At 45.5% G+C, this 12,887-nt stretch overlaps 1 protein-coding gene across 1 annotated transcript in view; it reads right to left on the bottom strand.

Moving 5' to 3' along the window:
- The window catches only part of LOC130291274 (uncharacterized), a 100,543-nt gene that overhangs the window by 4,226 nt on the left and 83,430 nt on the right, over positions 1 to 12,887 (bottom strand). Inside the window, exons 10-11 of the mRNA XM_056539855.1 lie at positions 3,369 to 3,492; positions 85 to 249 (exon numbers count right to left, since the gene is read on the bottom strand). Coding sequence (XP_056395830.1) covers positions 85 to 249; positions 3,369 to 3,492 — 289 coding nt within the window. The remainder of the gene's footprint in view (positions 1 to 84; positions 250 to 3,368; positions 3,493 to 12,887) is intronic.

Genomic DNA, 12,887 nt, shown 5'->3' with positions numbered 1-12,887 from the left:
GTCATTTTAATGTCATGTATGATGCTCCCCATTCCTGCCTGTCACAGCGTAGAGTATAAGCAGCTGTCTTTTCTATTAACTCACCTTGATGGCCAGCTGAAATTTTTGACAAAAGCAGCTGAATACTTTGCAGCATTCCTCCAAATGGAACATATCTTCATCCTCGCAAAGAAATTCACATAGATTCTGTCTGGAGACTTGCAAAGCATCTATTTCTTTCTGAACCTCTTGTAACTGGTGATCAGCATACTAGGGAACAATGCATTATTGTCATGACTCTTCCTCTTCTGACAAATTACATACAAATTTACCAACCAACTATGGGACTAAAAGGTGCCTATACAACTTCAAGAGCTGTAGGTCGTAAGGCACCCCATACATATTAACATTCGGCCCAGGCAGAGCATTCATGTGTTTAAATGGGCTGAGAAGAGGTAAGTTACTGCCAGACAGCTATGGCTTATCGCTTCACAAACAAAAGGGTCGGGCAGTAAAAGTCTATCAAAGTTGGGAGGCCCCCAGGATTTTCTATGACTGCTGTTCTCCCTGCTTGAACATCCTGAACGTTGTGTTGTTTTTTGCTTATGGATAATCCCTCACCATTTTAGGTTTGGGGTGCCAAACACAGGAGACACTATTCCAAACAAAGCATTTTGGAAAGGTGAGGGGAGAAGAGGTTACTAATGCACTAGGTTCTTACAAGGTGCTATATGAGCACACGTGAAAGACAGCAGGGCAAAAGGGAATGGGTTGTCCTAAGCACTGAACGGGCTGCACTGTGCTGTGGGATGATTTATCCAGTACACAATTATAGGTGGCAAGTGGTGGCAGAAGGGATCACTGATGCTCTGACTTTTCAAGGAAAAACATAGCAGCAGCAAAGAAAGGAAAGGGTTATTCTAAGCAATGCTACTGGACATTTTTGGTAAATGTAGTTATTTACAAGAATCACATAGGCTGAAGAAAAGTTTTTTTTTTAATTAGTTTTAAATGGGCACTGTCACCAACTTTATTTTTTGATATGCTGTAGTACTTATGTACTACAACATATCTCTAATATACTTTTATTATTTTTTTTTTCATTAAAAAGGTTTAATTTACATTTAAAAACCGGCCACTGAAAAAGGACTGATTTTGGATTTGCAATTAGTCCTTTTTAATTAGGCTGCACTCGCTCCCTGCCTGTCAATCAGACAGGCGGGAGCGAGCGCATTGGCTCCCCGGCCACTGGCTGGGAGGCCACTCCTCCCGCACATCGCCGCCGCCTCGTTGCCGCCGCCGTCCCTGCACGCCCGCTGCCGGACTCTGCAGTAACTGCAAGTGTAATGAGGGAACGGGGTATGCGGGGGGTATAGGATGGTGGGAGCTACCCTTTAAACAACAGTGACCATTTCAAGTTTTAACTTTTCCAGTGCATCTTTACCCTACGTGTCTGATTGAAGTTTTTAGCATTGGGTTATGAATAAAATAAATGTTTCCAATAATATGTAGTTTAGCTCAAAACTTTAAATTTTTACAAAAGAAAAAAAAAAAAAGGGTTGCATATATTATCCAAAGTCCAACAGTACCCCACATTTGGTTGGAATCTACTTTTCTACTTTTCGGGCACATGACAGGCTTCACAAAGAAATTAGCTCCATTTAGCTTGTTAGTTCAAGTTTTGTTGAAATGTTTTAGCACCATGTGGCATTTGGAGAACTCCAGTGGATCCCCTACCCCTGGAATGGACCTAATTTTAAAAACCTCAGAAACAACATGTTAATCAACTCACCCTCCACAAGCCCCGCCACTGCACGGACAGAAATGGACCTCAATTCCAAAGAGCACTTGGGTAAAAAAGGAAATATCCAGCGTGGCTTTCTCGAATTCAACTTTTCATTTTATTTTTCATTGAACAGACACACACGGACGTACAAGTAAGTGATGCATTTCCGCTACTTTACATAGCCTTAGTCATACAAAGATATGACTAAGGCTATGTAAAGTAGCTGAAAAACGTCACTTACCTTTACATCTGTGTGTGTCTGTTCAATGAAAAATTAAATGAGAAGTTGAATCCAAGAAAACCGAGCTGGATATTTCCTTTTTACCCAAATTTTAGGATTTACACCCTTTATATGGGTTATCCAGAATTAAAAAACAGAGCATATTTCTTTAAAAAAAACAGCACACTTGTTGTGTGGTATTACAACTCAGTTCCATTGAAGTTAATGGAGCCAATTTGTAACACCACACACAACCTGAGGTGCTGTTTTTGGAAGACATTTGCTGTTTTTCTAATTCTGAATTACCCCTTTAAGAAATTAAAGGAGTTATCCAGTATAAAAAAAACTTATCCCTTATCTGCAGGATAAGTGTCAGATCGCGGGGGTCTGACAACTGGGACCCCCATGATCTCCCGCCTGGCGTGCCGACTCTCTGCATGAATGAAGTGTGTCAACCACGGTACAAAGCTGTGGCTGACCCCCCCCCCCCCCCCCACCTCCATATAACTATGGGAGAGCAAGAGATACAGCATTTGTAGACAGGCATGGAGGGGTCACTTCGTGCTGTGGTCGACACACTTCATTTATGCAGAGAGCTGGGGCGCCGGGCAGGAGATGGTTCCAGTGGGTGGTTCCAGTGGTCGGATCCCTCGAAATCTTACACTTATACCCTATCTGCAGGATAGGGGATATGTTTTTTATTCTGGACTACTCCTTTAAGAATGTACTGACCATTGTAACCCCACAGGTAGGTGTTTTTTTAAGCATTCAGCTTTGAAAATGGGGTATTTTTCCAACAGCTAAGCTGTAAGAGAGCTTATTTGGGCATGATGAATTGACAGTTTCATTGGTAACATTTGGGGGACATGATATTTTGATCACTTTATATTTAGTTTTTTGGAAAGTGACGTTAACAAAAATTTCAGCAATTCTGTGTACTTTTTTTTTGTCTAGGGGGCTACAATATGTAATTGCATGATTGCAGATAGATTATTTTCCCATACAGTGCTCTACTTAAATGTCAGTATTATACTGACAGGCTAGCTGATCAGACCTTACCTACAGCAGGGCTTAATTGGCTTCTGTATAACGCAGACCAGAGGCACCCCATGACTGCATAGGTGGAGTGCCTCCCTCTGTGAACCCCTTAGATGCTGTGGTTGCTGTTGACCACAACATCTTGGGTGTTAAACAGCTGAGATCAGAGCTATCATAGTTATGGGTGGTGCAGACACAAGAGATGTGCGCCTGCCATCCATTCCACCTAATCTGCAGCAAATGCACTTATAAATCATACGTAAGTTACGATGATTTGTGAGAACAGTATAATGTTATGCGTGATCAGTATAAATTTTGCAGTCAAAAGCTTCATTATTAGTTTACCTCTAGGAACTCCTCCATTTGTTGTCTAAGCTCTCGTAGCTCTGGCACAGACAGTGTCTGATGAATTGAAGTTATCCGAGACTGTAGCCTGTAGAACTCCTCCAACAAGCCATCTTCAGACAACCTAAGAGCAAAAACCAGATCTGGTCAGACACATAAATAAACCAATGTGTCTGTATAATTACAGCTCAAAAGAAAAACAAAAATCAGAAGGAATGTTACTTCTCTGCTCAATGCACTAGAAATATTTATATTGCAGCTCAAGGATGAAAGACACAGAAAAGATACTGTCATTTGTCATAGTTTGTCATTAGACTTGCTGGAGAATGTCTGCTGCACCCACATTTCATAGACTGGAATCACACATGCTGTTTCTTATTTATAGTGGATTGAAAGAGAGGTATTTGTCTTTTCTTTATATTTGCCATTGCTTTCGGGATGGCTGTAAGTACTGCAGTCTCTTTAATGTACTTTTAGAAGTGGGGGTGCAAGGTACTTGCAGCGTTGTCGCATTCATGTGAAAAGGGTACGCTGCAGTACTTGGAAGTACTAAAGTACTAAAAGTATAGTAATGCAGGTCCAAGGAGCAGTAAACACCAAAAAGGCTGCAGCACTCGTGTGACCCCCACAGCCTCTTGTCGGAACAGCTGGTTGGATTGAATGATCAGATGGGTATCCCCTTTAACTTAAACCTCATTAACCACTTAAATGGGCACTGTCATGAAATCTAAAAATTGATATCTTGTAGTACTTAAGTACTACAACATATCTCTAATATACTTTAATAAAAAAAAGTGATTTTAAACAAGTTTAAAATCACTTTTAAATTCGGCCACTAGGGGTCGCCCTCCTAGTTGCCGAATGCATTCTGCAGTGACGTCACTACTTGATTCCGACTCATTTAAGCCTGGCAATGAGTCGAAATCCAGTCACTGCGGTGCTCACTCCCGCCTGTCAATCAAACAGGCGAAAGCGAGCACGCTGATAGCTGGGGCTGCACGCATTGGCCAGCTCCACTGGATTCGCGCGCGGCCCCGCCCACCCACGTTACCCTGTCCGGAGGCAGCTCGTTGATCCTCCGGTAAGTCTGCACCACTAGAGGAATGGGGTGGGGGAAGCGGGGTTCAGGGGAGCGCCGCCGCTCAGCACTAGAGGCATGGGGGGGGGTGAGCGGGGTTCGGGATTCGGGAGAGCACCGCCGCTGCTGCTCTCGAAGTAGCACTGCTGCACTGGTTAAACAAAGTTATTGTTTTCACCACAGGGTACCTCCAGCTGTTTCACCACTACAACTCCCAGAATGCCCTGACAGCCAGTAGATGTCAGGGCAAGCTGGGAGTTGTAGTGGTAAAACAGCTGGAGGCACCCTGTTTAGTGAGCTAACGGCAGAAGTGCCGGCCCCAGCAGGCATCAGTGACGTGGTGCCTGCTGGTGAAGTCTGCCTGGTAGTGAGCCCACTACCAGGCAGACAAAAGGGCATTTTAATATAGTAAACAAAAAATGTAAAGGCAGGGAGGGGGTTAGGGATAGATGGGCAATAGGCAGGGACAGAAAGTAAAAAAAATTGATGGTGGGAGCTACCCTTTAAGGACTTAGCCCTTTTTCACCTTAAGGACTCGGCCGTTTTTTGCAATTCTGACCACTGTCACTTTAAACATTCATAACTCTGGAATGCTTTTACTTATCATTCTGATTCTGAGATTGTTTTTTCGTGACATATTCTACTTTAACATAGTGGTAAAATTTTATGGTAACTTGCATCCTTTCTTGGTGAAAAATCCCAAAATTTGATGAAAAAAATGAAAATTTAGCATTTTTCTAAATTTGAAGGTCTCTGCTTGTAAGGAAAATGGATATTCAAAATAAAAAAAATTCTTGGTTCACATATACAATATGTCTACTTTATGTTTGCATCATAAAATTTATGAGTTTTTACTTTTGGAAGACACCAGAGGGCTTCAAAGTTCAGCAGCAATTTTCCAATTTTTCACAAAATTTTCAAACTCGATATTTTTCAGGGACCAGTTCAGTTTTGAAGTGGATTTGAAGGGTCTTCATATTAGAAATACCCCATAAATGACCTCATTATAAAAACTACACCCCCCAAAGTATTCAAAATGACATTCAGTCAGTGTTTTAACCCTTTAGGTGTTTCACAGGAATAGCAGCAAAGGGAAGGAGAAAATTCAAAATCTTCATTTTTTACACTCGCATGTTCTTGTAGACCCAATTTTTGAATTTTTGCAAGTGGTAAAAGGAGAAAATTTTTACTTGTTTTTGTAGCCCAATTCGAATGCTGGCGGTGCTTTCACTCTAGTGGTACCATGAGACGGAGTCTAAAACCCACACAAGTGGCTCAGGTAGTGCAGGCTCATCCAGGATGGCACATCAATACAAGCTGTGGCAAGAAGGTTTTCTGTGTCTGTCCGCGTGGTGTCCAGAGCATGGAGGCGCTACCAGGAGACAGGTCAGTACATCAGGAGACGTGGAGGAGGTCGTAGGAGGGCAACAACCCAGCAGCCAGACAGCTACCTCCGCCTTTGTTCAAGGAGTAGCAGGGGTAGCACTGCCAGAGCCCTGCAAAATGACTTCCAGCAGGTGACATATGTGCATGTATCCACTCAAATGGTCAGAAACAGACTCCATGAGGGTGGTGTGAGGGCCCAACATCCACAGGTGGGGGTTGTGCTTACAGCCCAACACTGTGCAGGACGTTTGGCATTTGCCAGAGAACACCAAGTTTGACAAATTCACCACTGGTGCCCTGTGCTCCTCACAGATGAAAGCAGGTTCACACTGAGCAAATATGACAGATATGACAGAATCTGGAGCCGCCGTGGAGAACATTCTGCTGCCTGCAACATCCTCCAGCATGACCGGTTTGGCAGTGGGTCAGTAATGGTGTGGGGTGGCATTTCTTTGGGGGGCCACACAGCCCTCCATGTACTTGCCAGAGGTAGCCTGATTGCCATTAGGTACCGAGGTGAGATCCTCAGACCCCTTGTGAGACCATATGCTGGTGAAGTTGGCCCTGGGTTCCTCCTAATGCAAGACAATGCTAGACCTCATGTGGCTGGAGTGTGTCAGCAGTTCCTGCAAGAGGAAGGCATTGATGCTATGGACTGGCTTGCCTTTTCCCCAGACCTGAATTCGATTGAGCACATCTAGGACATCATATCTTGCTCCATCCACCAATGCCACGTTGCACTAAAGACTGTCCAGGAGTTGGCAGATGCTTTAGTCCAGGTCTGGGAGGACATCCCTCAGGAGACCATTCGCCACCATCAGGAGCATGCCCAGGCATTGTAGGGAGGTCATACGGGCACGTGGAGGCCAAACACACTACTGAGCCTCATTTTGACTTATTTTAAAGGACATTACATCAAAGTTGGATCAGCCTTTAGTGTGGTTTTCCACTTTGATTTTGAGTGTAACTCCATATCCAGACCTCCATGGTTGATACATTTTATTTCCATTGATAATTTCTGAGTGATTTTGTTTTCAGCACATTCAACTATGTCAAGACGAAAGTATTTCATATGATTAGCTCATTCATTCATTCAGATATAGGATGTGTTTGCTTAGTGTTCCCTTTATTTTTTTTGAGCAGTGTATGATAAATCTGTATGGTGATCACTGGAGATGAGCGAATCGAAGCAGACGAATCCGAATTCGTTACAAATTTCAGGATTTATTAGATTTGCAACGCGTGCAAATATCGCCGCGATTCTATCACGCGAACCCCTTCATTTAACTCCATTTTACAGCGTTCGAGGCTCCAGGACACCTAAAATGGCGGATCCACATGTCAGTATATGGGGCAGGGGATGCTGGGAAGGCGGGAAGGCAAGGCGGGAAGGGAGGTAGGCGGGATGACCCTGAATGACATGCAGGATGCAGCCTATCAGCATTCATTGACCCCTGTGATGTCACAGCCATATATAATCGGCAGCCATTTTGCAGCTGCTCATTTCATGCCATACACTGCAGAGAGGTAGAACGGCCTTGCGTGTCTCTCGGTGTTACACAGACACGCTGACTTGATCATACCACGGTGTTCCACTTCCAATTGCTAGTCACATCAGTGTTGTGGACAGAGAGCAGTGCAGTGCAGTTTGATTGTTCTCACTGAGAAGGATTTTGACGCCAGCCATTAACCTCCCAGTCACTTTATTCAGCATTTTATCAGAGAGAGGCAGATAGCTTTTCGTTGCCTCATACATATCAACAAGCTGCCTGAACTTCATGAACAGTATCACAGGAGGCAGGAATGATTTTTCAGCGCAATTCTGTGTATTTTTTCCACAAGAAATCATCTGCTGCTTTTACTAGTTCATAGACGGTATAATAAACAGCAGTCCACACCATTCTTAATACTCTGTGACAGAGTGCAATTTTTTTTTGTGGTGCTGCACTGTTGTGTCCTGCTGCTGTGAAAAAATATGTTTTTTCAGCAGACTGTAGTGCATTTTTCTGCCCTCATACGTGTATACCACATACCTACATCAAAGCAGTCTACTATTTTGTATCTGTAAATCTGTAACAAGTCTAGATACTGGGAAAGTCCAGGCAAAAGTAATCACCGGCTGGTGTTTTACAAAAATACGTTTTGCAAGTGTACTGTAGCGCATTTTTTCCCCCTCATACATGCATACCGCATACCTACATCTAAATAGTTAGTTTTTTTGTACCTGTTAATCTGTAACAAGCCTACATACAATGAAAGGCCAGGAAAAACTAATTACTGTCTGTTGTTTCATGAAAATAAGTTTTCCAAGTGTACTGTAGCGCATTTGTTTTCCCTCATACTAGCAAACCACATACCTACATTTAAGTAGTGCACTTTTTTGTACCTGTTAATCTGTAACAAGCCTACATACAGGCAAAGGCCAGGGAAAACTAATCACTGGCTGTTGTTTTATGAAAATACGTTTTCCAAGTGTACTGTAGCACATTTTTTTGCCATCATACGTGCATACCACATACCTACATCTAAGTAGTGTACCATATTGTACCTGTTAATCTGTCAAGGGCCTACGTAATGTGAAAGTCCAAGCAAAAGTATTCACCGGCTGGTGTTTCACAAAAATTACAGAGTTTTTAGGCTCATTGTAGCACATTTTTCTGCCCTCATAAGTGCATACCACATACCTACATCAAAGCAGTCTACTATTTTGTATCTGTAACAAGTCTAGATACTGGGAAAGTCCAGGCAAAGTAATCACCGGCTGGTGTTTTACGATAATACGTTTTCCAAGTGTACTGTAGCACATTTTTTTGCCCTCATACGTGCATACCACATACCTAAATCTAAGTAGTGTACCATTTTGTACCTGTCAATCTGTCAAGGGCCTACATACTGTGAAAGTCCAAGCAATAGTACTCACTGGCTGGTGTTTTACAAAAATACAGAGTTTTTAGGCGTATTGTAGCGCATTTTTATGCCCTCATCAGTGCATACCGCATACGTACATCTAAGTAGTGTACTATTTTGTACCTGTTAATCTGTCAAGGGCCTACATTCTGTGAAAGGACAGACAAAAGTAATGACCTGCTGCTGTTCTATACAAATACTGTTTTAAGATTAGTGAAACGTATTGTACTCCCCTCATATATGCAGAGGCAGAGAAGTGCCAGGACGTGCACAGAAGAGTGGCAGAGGCCTAAATTCTTCAGGCAGAGGTCGCAGCAGATTAGGGGCGAGTGGCAGCAGGAGTCGCAGCGAGAGGCCTGAGCTCCCGTATCAGCTAGCGGTCGTGTCTCGACCAGCAACCCGTCTGTCATGGTCGATTGATCAACACGGTCATCCACTTCATCACAAGTGACATTTGACACCCCCAGTCAACAGTCGGTGGGTTCCTCAGACACAACCCTCAGTTGGCATGGCCCGGGAGCAGTCCCTGTCCTCCCATTGCCTCTGTCCTATGCTGTTCCCTCTCCTACAGAAGTATCTTATGCTGTGGCTTCAGCTCCACTATTCACTGAGAACGATATAATAGAGGACAGTCAGCAGCTACTGCCCAGCCAAGAAGGGGAGGAGACATGTGTCGGTTCCTCCGCTAGGCGGGCAAGTAGTGATGAGGAGAGGGACATGGGAGGCGGCATTGCCAGGGTTCAGGGTCCTGAAGCAGACACTGTTGAAGAACCTGAGGAGGACATCAGTGACGTGCAGACACTTGTTGATAATGATGAAGCTGATCGCAATTTGGAGCCAGGTGCAGAAGGGGCTTCATCATCATCAGGAAAAGAGAGTTGCAGGTTGCCCTTGAGGCAGCAGCTGAGCCAGCAAGGCGGTAGCATGGTTGGCAGTCAGCGTGGTGGCAGAAGTGGAAATTCTGGAGCCAAACGTGCCTGGGGGAGACCACCTGCTTCGCGGCGGCCTACCTTTCCGGGAGGTAGTGGAACAGGGGTTCCTGGAGACGGCGGCAGTCAATTAGCAGTCAATGTAGCAGTCAATTAGTGCGGACTGTTGGTGGGAAAATCAGCTACTCGGTTGTGTGGCAGTTTTTCATCAAGCATCCGGAGGAGGTTCACGTAGCCACATGCAAGATATGTCGGCAGAAGGTGAAGCATGGCCAGGGTCCCAATGTTGGCACCACGGCCCTGCGTCAACACATGCTTTGCCACCATAAAGCGGCCTGGGAGAACCATGGCTTCGATGTAGTGGTCCAGCCTGCTGCATCACCCAGTGGCCAGCTGCTCCCTCTTTTAGCCAGCCAAGGCTCCACCACCTCAGCCGAAGGGAGCTGTGTGTCATACCCTCCTACTGTCGCTCCAGATGCTCCTGCTTCTCCCACTTTTAGTCAGCCATTCTGCCAACAATCCATCCGCAAAGCCATGTCCACGAGACAACAGTATGCGCCCACTCATTCAACGGCATGCAGAAACTGAATGTGCTCCTGTCTAAGTTGTTGGTGCTGCAGTCACTCCCATTTCAAGTATTGGACTCTGCACCTTTCAGAAAACTGATGGTTTGTGCCGGGCCAAGGTGGAGAGTACCAAGCCATCATTTCTTTGCAAAGAAAGCAGTACCAGCCCTGCACAATTTTGTGGAAGAGAAGGGGCCAGTCCTTGAGCCTGTCGGTGTGTACCAAAGTGCACGGCAGCGCCGACATCTGGAGCTGTGACTACGGTCAGGGACAGTACATGTCCTTTACGGTTCACTGCGTGAATGTAGTTCCTGCACAGCCACAACCCCAACTTGGACAGGTCCCGCCTCTTCCTCCTCCACACTGTCAGCTCATTGGTCCAGTGACAGTGTGTGACTCCGCCTCCTCATCCTCCACCGTGTCCTCAGCCTCCACTGCCCGGACAAGTCTCAGTGCCCCTTCAGCATAACGTGCGTGCAGGGCAAGGCGGTGTCACGCTGTTCTTCACATAATTTGCCTTGGCGAAAAGAGTCACACAGGGGAGGAACTGCAAAAAATCATTCGTAAAGAAATCTGAGAATGGCTTACTCTACAAAATCTGGAAATGGGAACCATGGTGACTGACAACGGGAAGAACATCTTAGCCGGGCTGCAACAAGGAAGGGTGAAACATGCGCCTTGCATGGCACACGTGTTCAATCTGGTTGTCAAGCTGTTCCTGAGGTGTTTCCCCCATTTGCAAGACATCCTAAGAATGGGAAGGAAACTTTGCATGCACTTCAGCAACTCGTTTACGGCAAAGCACACCCTCCTTGAGCTGCAGTGTCAGAATGGTATCCCCCAACATAGTCTGATTTGTGACGTTGCCACACGTTGCAATTCCACCCTGCATATATTGGACTGTCTGTATGAACAGAGAAAAGCCATCACTAATTTCTTGATGATCCAAGGGGATAGGGGTAATCTCGTGTGTAACTTCAATGTGAACCAGTGGCAGCTCATACCTGACACCTGCCATTTGCTCAGGCCCTTTGAGGAAGCCACATTATACGTAAGTCGCCAGCATTATGGGATGAACGACATCATTCCACTGCTTGATATACTACAACAAGTGTTGGAAACGATGGCTGGTCAGGACAATGGAGACGTTGCGCCTACATCTCACGGCCAAATGAGCCCTGTGCGGGCTGAACTGGAGGAGGATGAGGAGGATGAGGGGCACAGTGGAGCACAGTTCAGGTTTGATGAGATGGGCGGTGTTTCTAGTCATCAGACAGGAGAGGAGGAGCATGATGAACTAGAGGAGCTACAGGGTTATGAGGAAGGCAAGACAGAGGACCCAGACACACCGTGGCAGTATGCAGTGGAGATGGAGGCAGGGAGTCCCTCCGAGTCACTTGCACAAATGGCACGATGCATGCTCACTTGCTTGCGTAGGGACATCCGGATTGTCACCATTCGGCAGCAGGATGACTTCTGAGTGTCCACCTTATTGGACTCTCGCTACGGCACAAAATGGGTGCCTTTTTTACACCAACAGAGAGAGAGATCCTACGTAGTCAGTTGGCTGATGCCTATCGGCACCATCATCCATCCACTAGCATGTCTTACTCGGGGGCCCCCTGCGCTCACCTTCCACTGCCATGGCTGCTGGGGAGGGGTGGGGTGGCAGGAGCAGTACCAGCTCCATCAGCAGCAGCCTGAGTCTACAGTCGCTGATGAGTAGCTTTCTTCACCCGCATAGTGAAGCAACTCATAAGCAGCAGGTAGACATGGAGCAGGATCTGAACTTCTGGGCAGCCAAACTTTATTTGTGGCCGCAACTTACAGAGTTTGCCCTGGAAAAGCTGTCCTGCCCGACCAGTAGTGTGGCATCAGAGCGGGTGTTTAGTGTGGCGGGGGCCATAGTCACCCCAAGGAGAACTTGCCTGTCCACAAAAAATGTGGAGAGACTGACCTTGGTGAAGATGAATCAGGATTTCCACCCACCCATGCCAGATCAGAGTAGATTCATCAGAGTAGATGCATCAGAGTAGATGCATCAGAGTAGATTGACCATGGTGCTACACCAACACTTCACAAATATGGATAGTGCCAAACAGATTTAAGGCACTGCTCCCCAGTTAAAAACATTCCAGCCACCTTCATCACCGGTTACTGGTTTTGCCACCCACCGCACCACTCTGTCACCGGGTCACTTTCAGGACTACTGATGCTGCTGCTGCCACCTCCAAGCTGTTTCATTCAGCCACTATTTTGTCTCCTTACGCTTCGGCCAACTCCAGGCTGTACCATTCAGACACTATATGGGCTACTTATGCTTTTGCCAACTCCAGGCTGTGTCATTCAGCCAATATATTGATTTCTGATGCTGTTGGGACTGCCTTGGATATTACAATTTTTTTATGTCAGCACTAGCAAACATACATGCTCAATCGAGATTTCAACATTGATCTTTTAATGTTAGGGGTTTTGAAGCCCTCTTATGTACACATCCTACTGCCTGCTCCAGGCTGTGTGTTTCAGCAACTATATGGTTTAGTGATCCTGCTTTTCGGCCTGTGCCTAAAACTTTTTGAGGTTAGCACTAGCTAACATACATCTTGTATACAGATTTCAACATTAACATTTTAATGTTAGGGTTTGTGAAACC

Source organism: Hyla sarda, chromosome 9 (assembly GCF_029499605.1).
Source record: "Hyla sarda isolate aHylSar1 chromosome 9, aHylSar1.hap1, whole genome shotgun sequence".
NCBI lineage: Eukaryota > Metazoa > Chordata > Amphibia > Anura > Hylidae > Hyla > Hyla sarda.
This window is presented reverse-complemented; position numbering and strand designations above follow the sequence as displayed.